We start from the raw sequence: 26510 nt of genomic DNA, 5'->3' as shown, positions 1-26510 counted from the left end.
TGCTGTTGATCACCACAGGCAACACAAGGCCAGCAAACCCCCCCTCTCCTAGCCGCCAACTCAAAAACAGAGCACTACTTCCTAACTTTTTGAAATCATAGATTTCTCTAAAGCAAGGTTCTCTGCTGTTGTTTTCATTGATCACTGAAGAGACCTCACAGAGTACGATCACCTTGACTGGAAAGCTGACAGAGGGATTAGGACCAAAGCAGATTCTGCCATCTTAAAGCAACTCTATAAATCCTATTGTTTTATACATGCTTTACACCTTCATCACTTTCCTATTAGATCATTTTTTTACAGCTAAACAATTGGACTGTGTGGAAAATAACCAGTTAGAAATAATCAGCCATTAATTGCCACTGAACTCCTCCCTTAAACAGAGAAAGCTTCTTTCTGAGTGCTGTACTGAAGTTTACTCTGTGGAGGGATGTGATGTAACCTTCCCTCCCCCCGTTCCTTCTCCGTCTCTCCACTTTGAATAACCCCTCTCATCTATATCGTTGCTCTCCCCTCTCTTCCATCCTTTTACATCCCTCTTCGCTGACCTGCTTTTTTTTTCTCTCCTGGCCTGTTTTCACGCGCCTCTGCACAACACAAAGCAGCTTGTAAAGCTCCAAAAATACCAGAAGAGGGGTAACGACTGAAAAAGAGGAGTTATAGAGTGAAGAGCGAAAAGGAGAGCAGAGCAAGGAAGGATGGATGGTGTGGTCAAAGCAAAGTTGTTTTTCAGGAACGTTGAGGACAGAAGTGAAGACACTAGAAAGTTTCATATTAGTGGTGGGAGGCACCAGATCCGTTTGTGGTTTCACCGCTATCACACACCCTTGTCTCATCATTCCGAAAGTGAGGAACAAGACAATAGACAAGCATTTGATTTACTTGTTAAAGTTGCTCAACACATAACTCTGAGGATGAAAATATGGTCTGGAGTTCCTTGGAGGGCTGCTGCCATCAGATTCAGCAGGAAACACCTCAGCTTCTGACAGGCTCTGGTTCCTGTTCATTTCTCTTATGTAACTCCATGCTCCTCTAATGCCAACCTGCTGCTCCTGTGAGCAATAGTTGCATTAAGACAGGCTGGGATGGGGCTGGCTCGCCCTCTGCTGATGCTTTTCCTCTCGTGAGGCTGCTGTTGTGTAACTTGACCTGTAATGCACTGGGCTGAGGTATTGTGCAACATAAGAGTTGAAGTGAATTATTGTTTTTTGTGTGGAGAAACCTTTTCATGTAACACAGCTTTACTCCAGGTTCGAAGTTTCTGTAGAAGTTAGAGTGCCCTGTGTTATTTTAAAAAGGACTAAATATCTTTTGAATACTTCCAAGTCGTTCAACAACTGTAGCTCACAGACTACATTGCCAAAGCGATGCCTTGCCAAAGTGAACTTTATCCACATTTTATCAGCAACCAAAAACTTCATTTATTCCATTTATTATTTATAATAGACCAATACAAAATGGGGCATAATTATCACATAGAAGAGAGAAAAAATATTAAGGTTTCATATTTTTTTTAGCATATCTAAGAAGAACTGCAAGCCTTTGCCTTGCACCAGCTGGTTGCCATGACATTATGACCCTTTTTTCTCAAGCATCAATTCAAAGGTGGCCTCTGATTCAGTTATCATTAGATCCCCAATACTTAAACAAAACTCTTAAAGATTTAAGATTATCTGGACTTATATCAGTAAAACATTCATTTTCCAATACAGGATTTTTTATGTGTTTTATTTGGCATCAAACCAGACCCAATCTGACTCCAGTTTTAAACCCCAAAGTTAAATGCCTGTGCCTATGTACTGAAAAAAATTTATATGTGTATTTTAGCTATCACCTAATCAAAAATTAAACAGTTGGAAAATATATGTTATAAAAGGGGACACTGATTAAATATGATCTAAAGATAAAAAAGCATTAAAAGCTCTGACGTTTTCTATATATACAAACTTTTATCTTTTTAAAAGTGGAAAATTACATAACCTCTTGATTTTTTTATTTATTTATGCAGAGTTTAACAATGATGAAATGGAAATCAATTTTTTCCCCAAAAATGTTCAACTGTCAATTGAAATCCTAGAACATAAGGTTTGTTTAAGAAACATTGGAAAAGCAACATGGATCCAGGTGAGAAGGAATAATCAGAAGGCAGCTGAGAGACCGTATGGAGCAGCTGCACAGAGCTGCAAGCTCTGGTCAGAGTCATTCAGCAGGACAACTGTAAGTGGTCCATTTTACAAATATAGAGTTGTGGAACATCTTCATAGGTGCACTGCAAAAAAAAAGAATCTAAGAATAAATACAAAATTCCTGAAATAATAACTAATTTGAGCAGGTAATTTAAATTATCTTCTTGTGGAATTAATATTTTGGTCTATAATACAAGATTATAACATATATTGCACTTAAAATGAGATGAATAAGATCTTTCTTTATTGTAAGTACAAAAGTCTTAACCAGATACTCTTGAAGAGAGGTTCTCTCCAGGTGGGGTCTTATACATAGATGTTATTTATCCAATCAAATCAAGTGAAAGTGCATTTATTTCAAAAAGATTTTATTTACCTTTAGTAAACGTTTTGCAGTCTTCTTTTCAAGAGGTCTTTCTAATTGATGGGAAGATGGAGGGAGCTAAATACTGGGTAAGCCTGAAAGGAAACTTGTGAAAGGTGGTCCATTTTTCAGCAGGGCAACAACCCTAAATATTCGCCCAGATTTACAGTAAAATTGTTTAGATCAAGGCTCTCAAAACTGCAGGTCTTCTGACAGGTTTTATGTGTCCCTGGTTCATTACACTAATGAGTTATTTCCTCTTCGTGGTGCATTTTTTAGTCCAGCTAATATCCTGATTTTTTGATCCAGGTAAGCTGAAGCTGATGCACATCAATACGTCTAAAGCTTGTGACCCTCGTTTAGAGCAAAGTGTGTTTAAATGGTTAAAACTCCAAACCTGAATCAAGTTACATCAATATATATTGCTGCGTTTAACTGGTTTAGGGTTAAGACAGTTTGCTGAGAATAATTGACAAAAATGTCCACCTTTAGCTTTGAAAAATTGTTAGAACACCAGAAAAATTTCTTTGAGGTAAGTTTATGTTTTATATCATCAAATCTACACGTAACAAGTTAAAGTTTTAGTTTTAGTCACTAAAAAGCTAAGAGAATATGAATATTTTTGAAAAACCCTTTTAGCACCTAAACAGATTATTAAAAGGGCTTCACCAAGAAGAAATAAAGGTTCTAAAAGAATTTGAGTAACTTAGAAAAGAAGCAGTTTCCTGTTTTCCTGTTGTTGATGTAATCTGTACGCAGAGGGCAAAGGACCGAACAGTAACAGCCAGATCAATGTGCTCATTGATATTTGGGAAGTGAAAAGCAGAACAGCGGAGCTGCATTAAAGTAAATGCAAAGGTGATGCTACACAAGGAGGGCACTTATCAAACAGCATGAGTCAAGCATCTGAAATGCAGGGAAAGAGCAGAGACGGCTCTGATGAATCATATTTTCTTGCTGGAGGTCTGTGTGTACACACAGAGATACTCAGGGGAGGCAGCATGAAGGTACATCACTGAAGTTCAAGAATAATTACACCTATTAATGTCACAGTAAAGGTATTCACTGCTAGATGTAGGAATGTATCTTATTATTTTTATGAAAAGAAATATTTGCAACCCCACCCAACAACCTCCCCAGCTAAGAAACGTATCCCACTGTCTTTTGTTCATAATTTGTTTTTATTCATCGAATGTTTTGGATATTTGTGCATTTTGTGTCTCTTAATACAGACTCTAAACTGTGTCTTTACTTTGTAAATCTTCAACAAACTTTGTTTTCCTTTCTAGTCATTTAGAAGGTGTACCTTTTCTCTTTAAACTTTTTCCTTACACTCAACTTTCAACGTAGAATAACAATGCAATTTTTTTTATTTATTCCTCCTTGTTATCAGTGATACCCTACAAGTGTTGATAAAGCAGTGTTGCAGGTAAATGTGTAGACCATAATTTGGTTAAAGAATATTACTAAAATATTGATATTTTATATCAGCTGCAACCCATTAGAATGAAGACTAAATAAATGTTCGCTATGTATTAGTTTGTGTGCAAATAATCCCTTGAGTATATTAGTGCGGCTTAAAAGTGATTTACAGACATGTTCAGTATTGAAATGTGTGCAGAGCGACGGGTTTATGTGAATTGTGTACATGTGTTAACTTTAATAAAGCAACCTTTAAGACAGACTCAAAAAAGTCAAAGGAAACAGTCTTCAATTCAACAACCTTTAATTTTTCTGTCTGTTTGAAATCTTTCACAATTGAAATTGAGTGTTTACTCTCTAACCATTTGCATATCAACGTGAATTAGAACAATACATAGTAACTTCCGGACAAGTATTTTTTTTTTCCCATTTTCAGGAAGCCTTTAGGTGAAAGACAGATTATACAGTAACACAGAATACAAATCGTAACTGGGGCAAAGGGTAGCAATGGGTAAATACACAGCACAAGGAAGAGCTTAGAGCATAATGACTGACAAAAAATACACACATAATAGAATAAAAAACAATATTGATAAAATATTAAGAAAAAAAATAATAAAGACAGCAGTATACAAGAGATAGAGACAACTTTACATTTATACATAGTGGCCAGAGGCAGGCACTAGGAAGTAAAACAGTTTAAATACTGTATCATCGACTGCAGCTACTATAGCTAAAACAAATCAGTGCAGAGTTTAGAGGGGTCTAAGACATTGGCCAACTTGGGGACGAGGAACAACACAATAAAGAGGCACCTTATCCAAAAGAGAGCAACTTTGCTGGTTGTGACTGGAGAGATGTTTTATTCACGGATCTAATGGATAAACAGCTAACAAGGCTTGTGCTCGCCAGGTTCTGGTAAAGGCCATGTGGAGCTGTGTTGCCTTTGATATGGACAAAACTGGTCGAAGAGTGCAGATGGTCTGAGGGTTCATCCCACCCTGTGTTCAAAATGTCTACTCGTTCACTCATTCTTACTAGCGACTTTGCCATTACAAAAATAAATATACTGGTGTATCAATAAATCACATCTTCGGTTTCTTTTAAATTTAACCAGCCTAAACAAAAAAAGATGTTTAATACTCTGAAATTTTATGAGTTGCTCAGACTACCCAGAACTTTGCATTGGCCATGTCATTTGAATTGTTACATCTCTAAAAGATAATATTAAATAGGCTGTCAGGTGTTTTTTTTAGTTTGAAAACTCGACTATTACAACTTTATAAATGCATGTCAGGAGAAAGAACGAACTGTAGAGCACCACTAAATATGAGAAGATAGATGGTTTGAGATGATGTGGCCGAGACCAAATCATCATCTGAATTGATATTACAGATATTAAATGTCAAGACACAAATTTGTTATGCTTTTTTTTGTAGTTTCTTTTTGTATATCTGCTTCTGTCTCCTTGAACCCCAGTCGGCCTCAGCAGATGGCCGCTCACACTGAGCCTGGTTCTGCTGGAGGTTTCTTCCTGTTAAAAGGGAGTTTTTCCTCTCCACTGTCACTACAAGCATGCTTAGAGTGAGGGATTGCACCTGAGTCAATGCAATCAACTGGTTTTCCTTAGAAAACTTTGAATCAATTTGACTGTATGATCTGGTGAACTGTAAAGTGCCTTGAGATGACATGTGTTGTGAATTGGCGCTATATAAATAAACTGAATTGAATTTTTTAACACTGTATCCACTGTATCACTTTTAATACTAAGAAAATTAGGATAATTTTACATGTATTTGCAATTCCCATTGACACCTTTACATTCTAGTTCTGTTTTAAAGTTGTCTAAATATTTCTGAACAGGCTACATGCCAATAGCTGGAATTAGGGATTTTGAGTCTTTGAGTTACAATAGTTAGTTAAGAAGTTAGCTAGGTGTTACCAAAGCATGCTAACGCAAACACTAATGCTAACATTAGGATGCTACAACCATAGGTTACTGTGTCAAAGCTGTTGCGTCTCACGTTGTTGCTGGGAAATTTAAATGTATTAACAGTCTCCCATATTACAATAGTTTCCCATATTATTGTATAATAAAATCATATTTGAAAAAAGATTTATCTGCCTGTCCAAACATAACTATTGCTAGCATTACAGGTCAAAATCTGATGGCCTTAGTGTTGTTGTAATTGGTTCACAGGTGTTTATTTTAGATTTCTTGTGCCCAAGTCTTAAAATATAATGGACAGAGCTTTACTGGGTTAGTCGGACGGCTTGTCGTAAAAGTTCCAAAATTTTCATATCCAGAAGTTGACAGGTATGTATGTGCTATTACTAAGATCATGGTAACTTAAACACTTTAACATTAGCTTCCCAGAGCTAACATTAACATGCTACTCGAACATAATGGTGTGTATGCTAATGCTAGCATTACCATGCTAGTTATCTTCATTGACCTTATCACTTTATCAAATGACACACATTTGGAGAGAGCATATTTAAAGGACTATTCTCATGACCCTATAAAAATGGCTGGCTTAGTTAGTGAACGAGTGAACAATCTGAACACAGCCTGAGGAATCGGTAACTGTCAAATTTTTTTTACAAGTAGTAATTCACAGTTTTAGTAAAAACAATTTTGAGGCATTTAATTCGAATAAAAAAACAGGACTGTACAAGATGTTTCAAAACAACACACATTACTTGCGAGTCTACATTTTTCACCTCACGCTGCTTTACTCTTTTTTGTTTTTGCCACATTTTTTTTCTTAAAATATATATTTGATATCTGCAAATTTATTTCACAGTAATATACAATCTAAGTGCCTTTGGGAGTAAAGGGGACTTGTGTGCTGATGGTTTTAGAAATCCAGTTTGGTTGACCAGGCTAACGGTGATAAAATATGGTAAATGAGGAGGTTGGGGGGTAACTGCTAAAAGGGGAAAGGAAGTAAAGGAAATATGCATATCTTTGGTAAAAGGAATGCTCCCATAATGCCACAATACAGACTGACCAGCCAATAAGGCAATTTATAAAAATGAATTGAATTTTCCCTCAAAGGAAATGTCCAAGTCCAACTGGAGTTTCGTCGATCCCTCCTTTATCTGTTATTTTAATTTTGAGGGATCATTGGGAGGTAGGAGAGAGTATAGGAAGGGTCTACAGGTGACACAGTGAATTTGATGGTGATATCTGAAAGAAACTTGACTATCTGGCTGTGAGAAATTCTCCTTCACAGCTGGAAACACACCATACTCAGGGCAAAGTTCCTTTAGACCATGGATGTCGGATCATCCCCATGATATTGATGTTTTCACGCAGTGCTAAATAAACCTCACACAGATCAATGCCTTGTTTTTCTGTCCCACAAAGTGTCAGTGTGAGGTCTGGCTGTCCATTTTCGGCACATAACCAAGATGTACACAAGCTGCTCATGTTTGTTCCTAATCCCGCCTCTTGTTCCGTCCACCTCTTCCACCACCAGATCCCTTTTTGCCTCCGTCGTTTTTAGTCTCTGCTCTGTCGTTTACCTCAGGCTTGACTTCTTCCACATACTCAGTCTCTTTGCTCTCTCCGTTGGCCTGACCACTGGAGTGGCTGCTGGGCAGCGCTAAGTAGGGATGCTGTGGGAGAGTGGAGGAAGGGGACATGGAGTTGTTGACCAGTCCCTCCACTTGAGCTCCTGCTGCCCCATTGGACAGGGCTCTGTACTTGAGGCGGAGCTTGTGGGGAAGGGCAGTGGCTTTGACCTCGGCTTGGTATTCGCCGTGCAAACCACCAGCTCCCTCTGCCTTCTGGTGGTAGCTGCTGATGTCTGAAGAAGATGATGAAGGGGATTCATCATCAGTGGAGCCCTCTTTATCAGAGCTACGAGGGTCTCCGTCACTTGATGAGGTGTCTTTAGCAGAGGAGATCTCCTGATAGAACGTATCAGGTCTGGGACCTCCTTCATAGGTGAGCACAGGGGGCTCTTCATCCAGTGTGCTGAGGTAGCCATTATGCTGCATGAAAGACTTGTTCTCCTCACTGCTAATAAGCTCAGGGGCGAAGGAGTTCTGTTGAACTCTCTCTTTGTGCTGAAGACTGTTCTCCTGAGCCACGTAGTTGTATGAGGGAAGGTTATCATGTGTCAGTGGGGCACTGTGATTGTTGTACCTTTGTTGGAGCTTCTCTGAGGACTCTGTGTGATCATCAATGTATTCATACTGAGGCGAATCCATTGTCTTTGTCCTCTCTAGCTTCTCTGCAACCTCAGAGATGGTTACTGAGCAGTCAGAGTACTCTGAGGGTAAGCTGTGCTGGATGTGCTGCGATGGTCTGCTCTGATGGGACTGCTGGTCCTCAACCTTCTGGTTCTCCATGGGGTAACAGCCACTGCTGGAACGGTACAAGATGACGCTCCTCTGGGCAGAGGTGGCCTGAGGAGGGGGACTGGTTGTCTCCATGTGGCATTGTTGTTGTTCCTGTTGATGATGCTGGTAGTCTCTGGCAATGTCTGCTAGTGTGGTGTTTTGCTGGTGCGGGGTAACCAAAGTGGTGTTACCACAGTAAGCTCCATTTGGGATCCCATTGGTCATTCCGTTGGGTATCATGTCATTTTCCATTCCAACCACCTCCATGCCTAAAGGCTCCTTTTTTATGTTGTAGCCGATTGGGTCAGGGCTATCTCTGGAGGAACCATCAGACATATCAGACACAGAGCCCAGAGGGGAGTACTTGTGGAGCATGCTGTGACGTTCACTCCGACTGCACTGTTCAGCTTCAGATGAGTCAGAATTCAGCATTACCTGGGACGCACTAGAATACCCGCTGCTCGAGTGGTAGGCATTACTGTTAGGGGTGCAGTTGGTGCTGCTCCCGTTGCTACCTGGGTTTCCATCGGCGACACTGGTGGAGATCTGCTGACTTTTCTCCATGTAGGATGATGCACTGATGAGACCAAAGCGCAGTTTGAGCTGAAGGAGTTCAGTCTTCAGACGAACATTTTCCTCATTAAGCGCCATGACGCGGTTTTCCAGCACCATATCGTTGAGGCGACGCTTCTCCCTCGAACGCTTGGCCGCCTCATTGTTCTTCCTTCGCTTTTCCCAATACGAGGCATCTTTTTTCTCATCAGAAATGAACTCTCGCTTGCGACGTGAGGTCATGGTTGGTTTAGAGCCTTTGGGCTGGCGGCTGACCCGCGATGAGCCATCAGGATCAGGGGAAGGTAGACTGCCATTGTAGGGCGAAAATGCCTCAACTTCCATAGTGCTTTTGTTAGTGTTGGTCGTGATATGTAGAGTGAGACTTTCCATGTTTTCCCAACTGGGGGCCACAGTATGACCCAATAAAGGGCAAAGGGGGACTTCAGATCCTTAAGCTATTTGAGCCTTCTACTTGGTTGGTATGGTTTTTAACCTATGTGGCTGGATCTGCGAAAAATTCTGGATGAGGTATTTGTGCTTGTTGAAATGACTGCCTCATTGATTTCTCTTTCTTATCCTCCCAAAGGTCAAGACTTTCAAGTGTCTAAATTAGCCAAAAATATTAAAAAGAGGTGAAACTCTACAAAAACTTCAGACATTGAAGTAGTGTACTGAAAAATACAAAAATAAATAACAGGAAAAAAGGTTGAAAGTTGAGTAGAGGGATTTTCAAGCTGATTCTTCAAACTTTTGAGTCAATCTTCATCAGAGAAGTAGAGCCTTTCTGGATACCTCTTGGATTCTTGCTGAGTCTTATGCAGGATGTAGGTCAATACGTCTTCTCCAGGGCTCTTTGAGGCATTGGCCTTTAACCGGGTTACTGAGGCAGCATGAAAGAGAAGAAGGGAACAAGAGACAAAAAAATAGTTAGTTGAACAGAAGAAGAAAAACAGTGTGTTACATTTATTTGGAAAAAGCAAGTCTATGTTTTTATGGTGACGTGGAGCTGCCTGTTGTCCTTCACTTGGTACAGAATGTAGTTGTTTATAGCTAATCCTTTGGTAGATAAAGATGATAAGCGCCACACAGAAAAGCAGAGATGGCTGCTTTTAAACATATTCAAACAGAGCTGCATCTGCAGAACTCTGTTACATGACTTGGAGTGAAATCAGCTGACCTAGTGCAAGCTCTGCAGAGGCAACCTAGTAAAGAGCTGAGGGAGGAGTGACTGGATTTTTGTACAGCTGACACTTTATAATGCTGCATGAAGAAAGTAACAGTTTGTGCCATTTCTGATTGTGTGGCCTGTGGGCTCTATCACAACAACATATAAGTTTCTCTGATAGCCATTGCAGTTTCTAAAATTACACAACAGCAAACTGAGCTTCCTTGTGTCATCTCAACATTGCAGCTAAACAGGAAGCCTTTCCCACTCGTCAAGTTTCACCATAAAATTAAAAACAATGCACCACAAACGGATGTTGACAGCGAGCCTGGATTATGTAACAGCTAGATGGGCTCTGGTTCCTATGGTGCTCTCGCTGTACGATGTTTTACAGTTCATAAGCAGCAATTAATTACACATCACAGCACTGAGCCCTGCAGTGCCTTCTGAACATGAAGACATCCTATTATGACAGAGAGTGCATGTAATCTAGGTCATTGTGTTTCTGATAACAAAGATGGCTTTGCTTTGTTGCCACACTGGATTTGAATGTGAGGTTCAATTACATGTTTTGCAGCAGAATTGCTTCAGTCACGAAAGCCTCTTAAAACATATTTTAACAAGAATGTGATTTTACCAGTTGGGAGTTGAATTGAGTCCTATTTTTAGCTTTAGATGACACAAATAGAAAGAGAAACAACATTAGAGATGACCTCTTTAAAAGGTACTTATGAACTGTAATGTTAAATTTACAAACAATGTTATCACTGTCTTATCTACATGCTTTCAGAGGAACTTAGGAAAAATGTAGATATGAACAAATCAGTTTTTCAGATACTAGAATCAGCTGAGTTTTCCTGAACAAAGTTTGTTATGAAAAAATAAATAAATTTTTATTCCATTTCAATGGCTGCATAGAATGTATGAATGAGAAAAGCTATATAGCTTAAACGCAATGCTTTGCAGCAGTTTTTTAAAAGTTTAATAAGTAAAAAAAAATCTAGTTAGGAAGACATACTTTGGTGCATCAGTGAAATATTTTATGTTTTTTAAGGTTGAATTCAAAAATACTTTCTGTAAAACAAACATATGTTGCAAAGTAAGAAAAACAGAAAAACAATTACTCAGTACCGAGGAAATTGGGCATATTCACAGTTAATCACAAAGTAGGTCATGCAGTCTGTTTCAGTTTCAGTTTCAAGCATCCAGCATAATGATGTGAGGATGTTTTCTCATGGTTAAGCATGAGATTAGGCATTCACTGCCTCAGTTCTGTATCAGAGATACAGATATGCTATACTGTTCATTGGATTCAGTAGCTGTGGTTCTCAAACCTGCAGCAGCCTGGATCAGCTGGTGGTCTCATTTTTCATAATGAAATGCTAAATGCCTAATAAGCAGATGCTAAAATTGATTCTCTCTGACACTGGTTAACTTCTTTTGGACAACTAATCAAACATTCAGTAATTATTTCACTAATAAACTGATGAATATTGATGGATATTCCACACATACCAGGGTTTCAATATAATGTGGAATTGAATCACCTCTACTTAATCAGCATAATCAAACTATCGGTTAACTTCTAACAAATCTGTATAACTAGTCTGTATAATTTGATAGAATGTGTGTGTAAAGTCCCTTGAGTTGACATATTCATTGAATTGGCTCTACAAAAATGAATTGAATAAAACTAAATGTAGTTTGTTTCAAATCAAGAACACCAATATTTAGGGTTTGGATCAAGAAAATACTTATATTTTTTTAAGAAACGTCTCTCTGCATATAGCTCTTTGCAGTCTATCCAGACATGACCGCAGACTGTATACAGGGCTGAACAAAAACAATCTCAAAACATTCTTCCTTTTGCTACGCCTGAATGAAAACCAGGAAAAAACGTCATTGTTATCCTAGAGCTGAATGTGGCAATCGCCATACTGGTTAAAATTAACCCACATTTTGCTGACTGTCTTACATATTTTCTATTATTGAATCTGCAACAAGCTGTGAGCTAAAGCATCTTAAGCCAGGCATACGCTGTATGATTTTTTGTCCTTTTCGGGATGACTCTCCAGTCGTGCAAGAATTTTTCAACGGGCCGAGTTTCAGCATCGTTGCGCGTTGTGTAGTATACAGGGGGTAACGAGGGGTGATAAGCCTCTGAAGACCACCTCCCGATCAGGAATCGCAAGGTCGGGAGCAAATCAAACAGGTTTGAAATTCCGTCGTAAGGTCGCATCAGAGCTTCGGAACGCAGTGAGAACATGCATCATGGGAGAGAACTTTTAAACCCAGCAATTTTCTCGTACAGTTTGTGCTGTAGCTACGTGCAACGGTTCAAAATATCGTGCAGTGTATTCCCGCTTTAGTCACTAATAAATCTACATTAGATAAGGTCATTAAGTGTAGTGAAGGTCTGTCCTACATGCCAAGCTTATTATTAGCATGGAAACAAATATATGTAAGGTACTTTGAATATATTTTACTACATATTGCACGCAAACCAGACTTTCTGCTCACAACATTGCAGGTGTTTTATAGCAATGATTTTATAGATTTCGTAGGCTTTCAACAAAACCTAGTTGGTGGAACAAAACTGGCTTAAATGTATCATTTCCCCTCAATCAGTACTGAAGATCTAACAGCACAGAGGTGTTTCAGTGGAACTCAACTTATCCAGGCTTCCTCTGCTTCCACCAGACTTTGCAACCCTGTTACATAACCCCTAACTTACCAAGAAAACATATGAAGCTTAAGCTCTGGACAAAAAGATGTTTATTTCCCTTCTTATGACTCAGATGTGTCCTTTATAGCTTCTGCATGCAACACAAAGAGATGTGAACTCAATCGCACAAAAACGATGTGGAAAAATGTAGGCTAAAAGTCTCCGCCCTCTCCGACGTTGGATAATTTTCATCAAGAGCGACAAAGAGAGAGGCAGCGCTCAAACAAAGGCAGGCGAGAAGAAAGCACGCATGCACACGTCTCTGCGCTGTCCCACTGACCTAGAAACAACGCAAAGCAGTAAACACTCCTCCTGTCTTTGACGGTGTGTGCCTCTAAATAGGTCAGTGGGACTGCAAGGGAGGGGAGAAGCAGGAGAGCATTAGAGGGTACGCTAAAAATAGTGACAGAGGTAAGGGAGGGGGGATCTGGTGACAGAAGGAATTCAGTTAGTGGACATGAGAGGAATTTTACAGACCCGACTGCAGTAGGATGTAACAAGGTGATCTCTAATATGTAATGTGCAGCGACATAAGGTGGATGGTGTTTCTTTATGCAACACTAACCACCCAATCACTGGAAAGAGCTTGTTACACCTTTACCCCATTACGTTACACCAGAAATCAGTGGCAGATGGGAGAATTATAACCAGAGATAGCGCAACAGCATTGACGTCATGGCACACACCCATCTCTGCAGCCAAATTCACTTCCAGGCTCCATCTCAGGACTGCTCTGGGAGGGGCTGGCGTCGTGGCTCATCGCCTACGTGCTCTGAATTTTCTCCTGGCGAGGAGCAAAGCTTGTGTAACATATTCATATTACAAAGCAGCAGATGCTACAGGTTTACAGGCTGAACTCAGATACCGCTGTAGAGGCGAGAGATAAGAGCTGGGGCATTGGGCATTTTGTAAATTGCTCTTTGTGTGCTTAAAAAGAATGAGTCAGTTTGAGCTGCTTTCTGTCTGCCCCCCCACCACCACTAAGGTACTTCACAGCCACTTGCCACTCTGTGGAGGAATTCTCCACCTTTGACCCTCTGCGAGGCAAGCATGGGTAAAACGGCACAATGTCCTCCTCCCCTCCTCCATGCTTAAAACGATCCAACACCACACACGTGGAGGAGGCCCCAACTAGGAGCCTCCATTTTTTTTTGTGTTGTTTTGTGTTGTTGTTTTTTGCTTTTGCGTCAAACAAAACTTGGAGACAAGAATTCCCTGGCAGGGCCTAAGCTGGATATGACAATGTGCCATTCAACAGCCTGTGATTAGTAACTGGAAAGAGATGGGGGCAGGATTTTAAACCATTTCTCCATCAGTTCAACTGGATTTCAAAAGAAGACATGGAAGCTGGGTTGCAACAGCAACAAAATCTCTAATCTTTTGTAATCCAGAGCCTCAGCCAAACAAAAAAAAAAAAAAAAAGTAGTCCACCACTTGCCCTGCAAACTTTGCGTCTCTCCTCCTCACCCAGATCCAGGTCTGACCTACATTCAGAGAGCTGGCTGGGACAGAGTGAGCAACGCTCCCACTATGTAACCAGACCGACTGGCAGCAGCCGGATTCACCAGAGCTGTGCCTGCCCTCACCAGACAGGAGTTTCCAATGTATTGCATCACAAGTCTGGAGGCTCCACTAACTTTATGACAAACCCAGACGCCACCAAAGGGTCTGCTGCAAAACTCTGTCAGATAAGAAAAAAGCTGCACCTGGTTTGCCCTGTTGCTATATGTTTTCTGTAGAGGAACAGAGGCAATCGGGTTAAAAATAGCAGCAGCAGACAGTGAGCAGCTGTGTTACATCACTGCTGAAAGCATTTTCTAAAAACACATCTCCCACTGTGAACATTTATCCCGTCTCTGCTTTGGAAATTAAGAAATGTCATATGCAGGAATCAACCGGGTTCCTAAAGTTCTTCTGTGCTTTTACAAGCAACAATATTAAAACTTTATGGAAGTTTTATAAAAACACAGGACATCTGAACACAAAACAATTATCTACTGGGATTTTATAATGTTGCTTATCAACAAGCAATAAAAAAAAACTTTCCTAGACAACCAGACAAAATCCATTTGACTAGTATTTTACTGAAAATAACTGTTAATGACTTATTAAGCATCTTTTCTAAAATGATGAATAACGTGATCTAATTATTCATTCTGATATTTGATGTGTTTGTCTTTTTATGTTGTTTTATTAGTCAACCAAGGATGATAAGTGAAGTCAACCTCAGGTTGTGATGATATGATGTGGCAAATCAAAAAAGGATATTACAGGCATTATAAATAGGTTTCAAGAAGTAAATGCAGAGAAATAAGTAAAAATAAGAGGAAGGTCTAGAAATTACAATGTTTCAACATTTGTCAACCCTATAAAGAATAATAAATGATAGAAATCATCTCATACTTTTTAAGACTGCATAGAAACACTGAATCAATGAGTCTATGTTCCAGGGGCGAGCTGGGACTTATTGCTTTAGCCTGCAGTGTGCTGCTGGTTATGTCATACCCTCCCGAAAAACTCTAATAAACTACTACATGTAACACTAACTGATTAACCCACAGAAATGAGCAAAACTAAAGCTCTACTGCTAATGACCAGTATACCTTTTTTAGCTAAATAAACACTGCTCTCGCATCCAATTTTGACATTTACTTATTCATATTTGGTTACTTTAACACAGTTATTTTATTTTCAAACCCTGCTAATATGAAACAATTGTGTTAAAGTAACTAAATATGATTAAATAAATGCCAAAAGCAGTTGCATTATTTTTTTTCTGTGTATTTTAAAAGAATGACAATTTTCATTGTGAGGCTGTTCTCACTACATAAGGTATTTCCAAAGGGAAATGGGAAGATATGAAAGTGATTAAAGCTTTTTTTCTTTTCTATTATTGGCGATATTTTCGGTTGGAAAAACACAGACGGTCAAAACACAGAAATTAAACCAGAGCAACCCATTCTTATTTAGGTAACCATGTAATGAAACGAGTTAGCAAGCTACAAATTTATTAGTGGTGACTAATTAAAACCTGTTCTATAAGTAATAGATTTATTTCAAACATTTTGAATATTTATTTTAGCAAGATATTTGTTTCTTTTTTGTAGTACTTTGAGGTCCTTTTGATGAAAAGTGCAGTATAAATCAAATGTATTATTATTATTTTGTTTATTAGAATAATTATAAATTTATTTTAGACTGAATCACTTTAGAACTGCTATAAAATGACTAAGTTAACTATATTACTGTTAAGGTCCATGCAACAGAATAAAGGCAATTCAAATTTAGATTTTGGTAAAGCTTTTTTTTACACTAAACACAAATATCTTTCAATGTTTTATCATTTATAATACCTTTTTTCTTGTCATATATGACCATTTAGGCTATTCTATTGTTATATACATGCCCACTAAACGCCTATTGCAGATTAATTTAAAATGATATAAAAAAAAAAAGCTAAATTATTCTGGCTAGTTTGGCTTTAACCTGAAGGTGTTCCACATAAACATATATTAATGGAATCAAACCCAAACAAGCTCGATGAGCTTAGATGAATTAAGCAAATAAGTGGATAACTTAATGGAGATGGTATAAAGCGCGTGGAAAGCAGCATGCCACGTGTGGGACTGATCCTGGTGCGTGAATAAAGCGGACATCACTGCAGCCATTAGGGCTTTTACCCAGCCTTGACATTGACCACACATGCTCTCCAGTCTGAAGTTTAAAAAAAAACACACTTTAGCAAAACGCGTCCGCCTTAACTCTCCTACAGCTCGTGCGTTACGTGACCAGAAAGGGAAACCACAAAAGCCTCAGAAACCCCGCACAGACGCGGGATCAATCCGGCGAGTCGCCATGTGAACAATACCCCGGCCACGAGCATCCTGTCCCTCCGATTATAAAGCGGCTTGAAATAAAAGCCACGGTGGGTTTAAAACACGCAGATAAAGACAGGAGTCCACGGAGCAGTCAAAACATACCTTTCCGTGTCCCGGAGGAGGAGCAGCAGCAGGAAAAAAAACCTTCAGGCTTCCCCCGACACAAAAGCTGTCTCGCTCCCGCTTCCTCCTTCCCGTATTGTCCTTTTAGGCGAGGAAAGCTCCAGCAGGAGGACGGGAGAGAGGAGGTGTGAAATAAACTAAGTTTGAGCGCGTGCCTCTGTGGTGTGAGTCACTGGTTCTCCTGGTTGGATGGATGCTCCTCTGCTCCTTTTTGGCTGTGGCTGCCTGCGCTGCCGGCCGGACACTTTGCTCCAGTTTCTCCCCTGCTGCAGATATGTGTTAGTAGGTCAGCGGTTGCATAACAGCTCTTACGCTGCCGAGTCACGTTTTTTTCTTTTTTTCGGTTCCAGTCTCTCTCTGCAGGAGCTCTACTGGCCCCTGTCTGTTTTCCCCCATCTGCACCCCATCTCCGCCCCAACTGACGGGAGTGGCTGGTTTTATGCAAAGGCTGTGAATCCCTGGATGGTTTAGTTTTTAAAGTCATTATCAATGTAGTTTATCGTTGAAGGAATCTGTATCAAAATCAACATGCGCAAAATACAAATTATTAAGAAAAATTTTTATGTGTTCATAATGGTATGGAAATTTATGGAAGAGGATTAGGGCCACTGAAAAAATTAAAAAAAAGGTTAACTGATTTTTAAAATTTTATGTCAGTATAATATGACAAAAAAAAGTCCGAATTCTGACCTTTTTCTCAGAATTCTGCTTTTTTTCCTCAGAATTCTAACAGTCTCTGAATTCTGCCTTTTTTCTCAGCATTCTGACCTTTTTCTCAGCATTCTGACTTTTTTCTCTCAGAATTTTGACTTTAATCTCAGAATTCGGACTTTTTTTCTCAGAAATTAGACTTTAATCTCAGACTTTTGACTTTTATCTCAGAATTATGACTTTTTTTTCTCAGAATTATGACATTAATCTCAGAATTCTGACCTTTTTCTCAGAATTCTGACCTTTTTTCTCAGCATTCTGCCCTTTTTTCTCAGCATTCTGACTTTTTTCTCAGAATTCTGATTTTATTCTCAGAAATCCGAATTTCTTGTCACAATTCTGACTTTTTTCTCAGAATTACGACTTTTTTTTCTCAGAATTCTGACCTTTTTTCTCAGCATTCTGACCTTTTTTTTCCAGCATTCTGACTTTTTTCTCAGAATTCTGATTTTAATCTCAGAATTCCGAATTTCTTCTCACAATTCTGACTTTTTTCTCAGAATTACGACTTTTTTTCCAGAATTGTGACTTTAATCTCAGAATTCTGACACTAATCTCAGAATTCCAACTTTCTTCTCACAATTCTGACTTATTTCTCAGAATTCCGACTTTTTTTCTCAGAATTCTGACTTTAATCCCAGATTTCTGACTTTGGTTTCAGAATTCTGACTTTTTTTCTCAGAATTCTGACTTTTTTTCTCAGAGTTCCGACTTTAATCTCAGAATTCTGACTTAAATCTCAGAATTCTGACTGAATTCTGACAGCTAGCAAACATGTTAGCATCAAGCTGTAGCCATGTCTGTTTTAAAGACTAAACTAGCTCTCTAGTTTTAATCACCTTCTGCTCTTCCACCCCTCGGGCACGTAAAAACTTGCCTAATTTCATCACTAACACCAATGTGTTAGTGGCCCTCCCTAACAACTCACTCCCTCTCCCTCTCTTCCTTCATGGTGCCCATCTACATTAAAATCCAAAATTCTGAGAAAAAAGTCAGAATTCTAAAAAAAAAAAAAGTAAGAATTCTGAGATTAAAGTCTGAATTCTGACATTTTCCCCAATATTAAAAAGAAATAATATTTTAAAAAATCAGTTAACTTGTTTTTAGTTTTTCAATGGCCCTAATTCTCTTCCGTAGAAATTCTATCTAATAAAAATGAAAAAAATGTATATTTTGATCAAGAACTGCTTCATTTATTTATAGTCCTTATATTTACCTAAAGTATCTTAAACTTAATTGGTTAAATAATTAATTAAAGTTCTGTTAATAATGTGTTTGTGTTATGAAAGGTTTTCTTCGACCTGCTAAATCCTTTGGCTCTGCTTTAACTCGATGTTACAAGCGATATATATGTTTGACTGATGTTTTTGAACAAATGTAAAAATTTGAACAGTATGTGATATCATACCCGAGAGTAAAAACAAGCTCTATATCTCATGACTATATACCACCCCATGCATGAAGCTGTTGCTGAACTGGGAAGCTCCTTCAGTGACAGACTGCTGCACCTTAAATGCACCAGGGAGCGTCACAGATCCTTCCTCCCAGCAGCTGGAAGACTTGATAACCACCACTATTCCCATTCCCAACAACCTCAATAAGTTGTTAATTCATGCTGATTTTTTTTTTTTTTTTTTTTTTGCAGTTTCTGTCTTAGTCAGTTAAATAACATGCTGCTGTTGTTTCACCTTTTTTTGCACATCTCCAGTGTTGCTGCTATATTTCACATATCCATTAGGGCAAAAATGTCCATAGCTGTTACTGATTTTCTTAAATTCTCCAGATACAGAGTATTAAACTGTTAAAACACTGTACAATACTCTATTTGTTTTATCTTCCTATCTGTTACTTTTATACACTTTTTTAAGGTGTAGATTGTGTGACCACTTCTACTATATCCCTTTGTTGCTGTAACACCACAGTTTCCCCATTGTGGGACAATAAAGGGAGTTTTTACTCTATTCTATTCTTTTCTATACTTGTTTCCTATGGTTCGCTTTCTGATGTTCCAAACTTGTTTTTTCATCCTGTTTTATGCCACCTGCAGCTCTTACCACAGAGCCTTGTTGTTTCCATGCACTGTATGAAACAGGCTTACCTTTGAAAAGCTTAGCTTTGCCCTTTGGGGTCAGTTCAGCCAAAATGGTGTATAACTGCTAAATGCAGGGGATATTTTTATGCTTTTAATCAATGTAGGAAAGTTGATATGAAACATTTAATGTCTTCTAAAGAGCCAAGACATTGAAAGTGATGAAAGGCACAACTTTGGATCTGTTTGAAGATAATTACTCCATTAAACACATTGTTACCTTGTGTGATGTCAACGAATGCCACCTAAAAAAAAACAACAACCAAGATATCAGGAATATTTTAGAGGTCTGGTTTATCCTTAAATCCTAATTTCTTTATACAGTTAATGCTAAGCCAAGGCCTACTTCAAAAAGGTGACACATATCTAAGAGAGGAAAGTGTTCTGATTTTTTAAAATCAAAATAAGCTGTAAATGTCCTCAAGCTGTTGGCTAGAAATATCCCTATCTGGATTGAAACTGCTCTATTTAATTAGAAAAAAATAAGACAGATATTATGAAGAAAAAAATAATATACCAATAATGAATGACACCAGGCTGGATGGCATCAATGGCTTTTCAAAAAGAGAACGATATCAACTAATTATTGCAAATTAGTTAAAGGAAAACAAAGCAAATGTTTTGAAGGGACCCCAGACAGATCCCCAGCCTCAGACCCACAGGAAACGTGTCCACTGAAAATTGTGATGTATTTCATACAGTTTATAAGGTAATATTACCAAACACTAAGATAATGTATACATACCTCTAATTATTAGGAAAGCATCACACTTCTTAAGGGATCTCCCTGCCCTTGTATCCATATTTTTTTGCCTTGGGTTATGGCTATAGCAGTTTTACACCTAAAGTTTTTTTGTTTTTTTTGCAAACTAGCTGCAAAGTCAGATCAGATGGAGAAAGTCTGTTAATTTCTTGTCTCGACACAGATTTTAATTGGTTTTAGGTCTGAACAGGGTCATCCCTACAGATGAATTATAGCCCTGACTGTATGCTGAAGGCACTGACCTGCTGGAAGTGAATGTCCATTATTATTTTAAAACTCCATCTTCTTATCAATTCTCCAATTTTCCAGCTCGCCTGTCCTGTCTAAAATGAATGATCACAGCATGATTCCGCCACCAATATGTTTTACTCTGTGGAATAATCTCTGTATGATGCAGTTAAGTTTCTGTTAGTAATTTATCGACTTATTGTTATTCTTAATACATAACTGTGTATTCTAAAATTATTCAACCATAAACATCGGCTGAGGTGCAAAGCAATTTATATCAACGCCAACATTTTCTATATCTGCACATTAAATCCAGGTTTTATACAATGGAAAAAATTGTTTGCTTCACTGTTTTCTTACATTCTGTTTTGGTTTGTTTGCTCTTAAGTTCTAAATCAAGACAATTTATCATCAAAGACAGCATCATTTTACTCTTCTCATATTAACTGTTTTTTGTTTTTTTAAGAAAGCAAAGCGTAAATGTTCTGTTTCCTTGCAACCACAGTTGCTTCATATCAAAAGCAGATATGTAGGTTTTTTTTTTTTTTGTATATTTGTTACTCCAATGAAATCAGAGTTTTCTATAGGAGCTTTTCCAATATCCCGTTGTTCTCAGTATTCCATAGTCCCTGTGGTCTTACACCAGTGGTGCTTGTAGAGCCATCCCTTCCCCCATCTCTGTCTGCAACCACACACGTGCACTAGCTCACCACATACACATATCATTACCACCATTACCGTGTTGGGGAAACAGCAGCCTTGAACTTGTCTGGCTCCTCCTTCCTCCCAGTCAGTTCTCTGTCAGAGGCACCAACCCCCATCACCCTCCACCATTTCTCCAGCTGCAGCTCCAGCTGTGGTGTGGCAGAGCCTGCTAAGCAACCACAAAGCTTTCACTGCCTCTCCTACATATTTAGAGGGGGGGGGGTTATCAGACTAGATCACAGACAAAGGGTCTGGTGTCTGTTTGGCTGTTTTGGTGAGAAGAGACATTTATTTACTGTACATTTAACCTACGTAGCCTAACACTGAATCATATTTGCCCACATCATTAAGAGTTCGAGTGTGCTAAATCACAATTAGAAAGCCTTTCCTTAAATATCCAGATTTACTCTTTCTGCCAGTGCAGCATGTGGTTGTGTAGTAAACACAAAAGAAACTGCTGTGAATGAATGAATGACTGAAATTCATGCACATGTAGGCCCTTAGCGCCCTCTAGTGTGGCAATAAAAAGCAAATGCTGAATGAATACAAATAGGCAAAGATGACATTTAACTTCAACATATTTCTAGGGTTAATAATCTAGTAATGTATGTCTTTTTCTTACTGCAGCTGTCTGGTTGTTTGCGATCCAAGGTCATATCCTTGTTCTGAATGGGATGATACGTGATAATCATGGCTGCGTTACTTCCACATGGGACAATCTGTTTTCAGCTCAGCCTCAGAAGGCTAAAATTAGCCTCTTTTTTACTGTTTTCCATCTGACGTGATCGATGACTCATTCAGGATCTCACTATCCCCCTCCCATCCCCGTCCCCTCTGAGTGGATCACCTTTACTGAAAGAGGCTGGGTTGAAACCATGTCCACAGTTTTATTAAAGAAATAATTAACATCAGATTGCTTGCTCAAGCTCTATATAAGATAGTAAGATCTGTATAGTGCATCTGAGCCAAAGATTTCAATTAAATGCTACTGAAATATACAGATCTTCAACTTGGAGCATGGTGATAAAGGATGTGTGACCTTCAGAACAAAGACGTTTCTCCACTGTGCATATAGAGTTTCAACAGAAAGGATCAAAATGTCTGCAGTTAAGTTGAGTCTAAACATCAATTAAAAAAAGCTGATTTCATTAAATCTATTAAGAAACTGAAAAAAAACACTAAGATCTATGTTATATTAAACATAGAGTAATATATTTCAGAGATTTATGGTAATTTTGCTGATTATATTGTACAGCTAATTCAATTCAATTTTAATTCAGTTTATTTATATAGCGCCAAATTCACAACACATGTCATCTCAAGGCACTTCACAGTTTAACCAGATCATACAGTCCAATTGATACAAAGTTTTCTATCTAAGGAAAACCAGTTGATTGCATTGACTCATTGACTCAAATACAATAATGATACTAATGAAGGTGACGCCTGAAAAAGCTGGATGATCACAGATCTGCATCAAATTATATTACAGGAAAGTTGAGTGGAGGGAAAAGTTTGAAAGCATGGATTTTGGAAGCTTACGTTGATTCTTCAGACAAAAGTGAAATCTGGATTTCATGTGAAAATCCAGTGTTTAGACAAACACTGACTTTAGACAATCAAGATGCTTGATGTCTTAAGCACCACCAAAAACAGTTAAAAACAAAAAACAGGATACCACAAAAAAATAACAAATAACAAAAATAAACATTTTGTCACTCCCTACCCAGAATCAAGATTCACTGGACACCACTGAAAGAAAACCTGAATAATCACTCCTGTTGGAAAAACATGTAGAAACCTTGGTGCATTTTTTTGTCCAACTCCTAACTCCACTACAGTTCAGATCTGTTTGCTAAACATCTTAATATCCCAGTGTGCAACTAGTTGAAGGACAAAAGTAAAACTCCATCAGTTTGCAAAAAAATTCTTAATCTCTTCCAGTTGGTGATTAGATTAATTCACTAATTTGATTCTACATGCTCTAATGGTTAAACGAGGTAAAATTGGACCAATCCAACCTGGAGTTAGACCCCTGCATAAAGCAGTGATGTGCTAAGATCAGTTTGTAGGCGCATGTGCTCAGCATGAATGCTTGCACAGGCAATGTCCATAGTTGGGTTTAGTGTGTCCAAAGCCTTTTGTATGATATTTGTGAAGGTTTCCACTCTGTATAATGTGTTCAAATTTTTTTTTAGCACTAACAATATAATCAGTAGAGCATAAGAGGTTAGGTCCAGTATGAAGTCTCCAGCCAGTGATGATTTATGAAACCATGTCATCTGCTTGTGTTGGTCCAATGATCCCGATATTAGAGATGTCAAAGTCAGATTACTATATGTCCATTTATCGATAAGGATCATTTATTTCCCAGAAGGACCTGCTGACATATTTCCAAAACTGTTGATACGATATGTAGAGGGTATAAATATGCTGTGTGCAGCAAGGTATAATTAAGTGTAAGAGGAGGACAGCAGAGCCAATAATGTTAACGAGCTGAAGACCACATTTATAGCAACCTGGATTTTCTTAACACCTCTTTAGAACAACTACCTTGTTTATTCAAAAACAGCTCCGCAATAAAAATCTTTTTAAGAATTACATTTAAAATGGTCAGATTTTAGATAAATGCACACTACTGCTTTTGGTGTAATTGATTTATGTTACGGCCCCTGGCCTTTTAAGACTGTGCAGGCTTGTTTTGTTATGCAGGTTCAGGTGTGATAGAACACCTTCCTGTTTGGCTATCTGAAGGCTGCAGAGGAGCAGTGACGTCATTGGACCAGCAGAGGCCTGTCAAGCCAATCAGATGTTGATGAAGCCCATCTGCGTCATATAAAAAGCTTTCAATTGGGGGACAGCTAGTAGGAAGAGGTTTTGTTAAGCTGTTCCCCCACCTTTGGTGTTTACAACTGCTTTGGGCAATTTCAACTATTTGCTCTTACTTGTTCTGTAAGTCGGAGGTCTTCAACAGGGGCTCCTCGACCCCTAGGAGGTCCACGGAGGTACTGCTTTGGGGTACAAAAGAGTCTAAGCGCAAACAGAAATGCAAAGAAAAAAAATCTTTCAAGAATTAATTTTTTTTCTTCCATATTCTAAGATGTGGCCAGTAAACTTGATTATATTATTCACATTTAAATAATTCACAATTTAAAATTCTTCATTGACACGTGTTAGGGTTAGAGTTAGTAAAACGCAGTAAAATGCTTTAATTTAAACTTCAATCTGTAAGGTTAAAAGATTAAAGTAACATCCTTAAATTATTGATATTATAGATTCCATTGATTCAATTATTCAATTCAATCAATTATTGATGAATAATTGTGTGAATTTGTTGATGTGGAGTACACCCCAGACAGAGGCAACACATAGACAGACAGGTCAGAAAACCATGCAATTACCATCTCATCTTACATTAATTCAAAATATTACACCCTGGTTATGGCACTTATGGTCTTATGGACTTGAGTCATTCTTTGGATGGCTACATTTTCCTATTACCTGAGTAAAACTAGGATGAAGTAGTAGTAATCTCAATTGAATGCAATTTTTTGGCACTCTACCAACCTCTGAGGGTCTCCTCCATGAGACCCTTCTTGTGCGTCTCTCCAAACAGAAAAAAAAATATCAGAGAATCTGATCACTTCTACTGTAGTTCAAACCTCGTCTCTCTTAAAGGCAAGCAAGAAGTGCCTTTGCAACACACAATGTTGGCAACTTGGGAAGTTGCGGCCTAGTGATTAGGGCATAGAGCTCGGAAACCTGAGGTTCTGAGTTCGAGCCCCACTACCACAGACAGCCACTCTGGGTCCCTGAGCAAGACCCTTAACCCCACACTGCCCTCCAGGACGATGGCAGCCCACTGCTCCCTAAGGGGATGGGTTAAATGCAGAGCGTTAATTTAATTGCTCTGTACTTGTGACAGTGTAATGACAATAAAAGCTGGAAAAAAATAACACGTACCAGGGACTGTACAAGTAACAGAACAGTGTGTAAGGTGCATATAATTTCATATCATAATATTGCCCTTGGCAACTGCCCATATGATCCACACCAAATACAGCCACTGGTAGATGTTGGCAGGTTTGGGTGTTAGCTACTACCATACCCCTTTAGCTCAAACCAGCTTTACTTCTTTTTTTCCCCAGTCATAAAGGGTGATCAAGAGCCTCTGCATAAACTGGTTTCATTTACAGTGATTTTCATGATAATTTAAAGGGGTGTCAATAATGGTGGCACCCTGTGCTCCATGAAAAAGAATCCAAGTTTCAGTTGAAGAAATGCTCATCACTAGCCATTCATCTTTTGCATATGCAGCTGCAATGATCTTGAATCCTTTTTCTCTTATTTACATCTCATAATTATTCTTCATAGCCTGATCAGTTTCCCCAATGAATAAAACACTCTGCATCTGTATGCATGTCCTGCTAATTTGGATTATTGGGCTATGTCATGACTGAGGGTTATACATAAGGGTATGCATGATTTGTTTGTGCATAATTTGATGCTACTGGCTGATGGCGTGCTCCACGACATCCTTTTGATTTCCATCATGACATAATCAGGATGACTCAGCGGGTGCTCTGTTACATAAGCAGATTGTCATCCTCACCTCCCCCTTGACCAGATTAGAAACACAGTAGACTGAGTTTCCAGCAGCCTACTGACATAAGCCTGGAGATCCTAATATGGTAGGAAAACACTGCTACCTACAGGAAGAGGCTGATATTACAATTTGTTTATGTTAGTATTTTTTTTTCTCAGAAACTGGATTAACCATTTTTTTCCTTAATTCTCTGAACAGCATGCAATAATAATCCAAGGAATTCTGAAATGTAGCATAAGAAGACTTTATTTCTTGATTTTTCACAGTTCAAGAGCACTTGTACAACATTAAAACTTTCTTTGCAGAATAAAGATAACATTTACCAACAATATAGTACCTACTGTTGGTATGAAAATTCATAAATATAAACACACTCGGTTTTAGTGAGTAATAGAGAGCCTAAAGTATTAAATATTTACAGCTTTATTATAAAAGAAAAAAGCAGAAAATTATGTCATTCTTAACCTACAGCTCATTAAAAGTACACACTGTGGTCTATAGTGCTATTTGACTGATTGTACAACTGATCGAGCTTTTAAAGATATCAACTTTTTTCTTTACTTTTCTCTGATAATCACTTTGCTTAGTTGATGCACTGCTTCTGAACCTGTTTCACACTTTTTTTCTGTTAGTGTTA

At 38.5% G+C, this 26510-nt stretch overlaps 1 protein-coding gene across 1 annotated transcript; it reads right to left on the bottom strand.

Annotated features, from left to right (window-relative positions):
* Positions 1–6713: 6713 nt before the first annotated feature.
* LOC119797995 (nuclear factor interleukin-3-regulated protein-like) lies at positions 6714–17185 on the bottom strand. Its single transcript, XM_038307288.1, has 2 exons — positions 16751–17185; positions 6714–9760 (listed from the first exon to the last, which is right to left on the bottom strand). Exon 2 carries the CDS (start codon positions 9268–9270, stop codon positions 7417–7419), a length of 1854 nt encoding a protein of 617 aa, XP_038163216.1. The 5' UTR covers positions 9271–9760; positions 16751–17185; the 3' UTR covers positions 6714–7416.
* Between the last annotated feature and the right edge of the window lie 9325 nt (positions 17186–26510).

This window comes from Cyprinodon tularosa, unplaced genomic scaffold, assembly GCF_016077235.1.
Source record: "Cyprinodon tularosa strain WSP-4 unplaced genomic scaffold, ASM1607723v1 ctg607, whole genome shotgun sequence".
Lineage (NCBI taxonomy): Eukaryota > Metazoa > Chordata > Actinopteri > Cyprinodontiformes > Cyprinodontidae > Cyprinodon > Cyprinodon tularosa.
The sequence above is the reverse complement of the archived record's forward strand: the minus strand, read 5'-3'. Positions and strand labels throughout refer to the sequence as shown.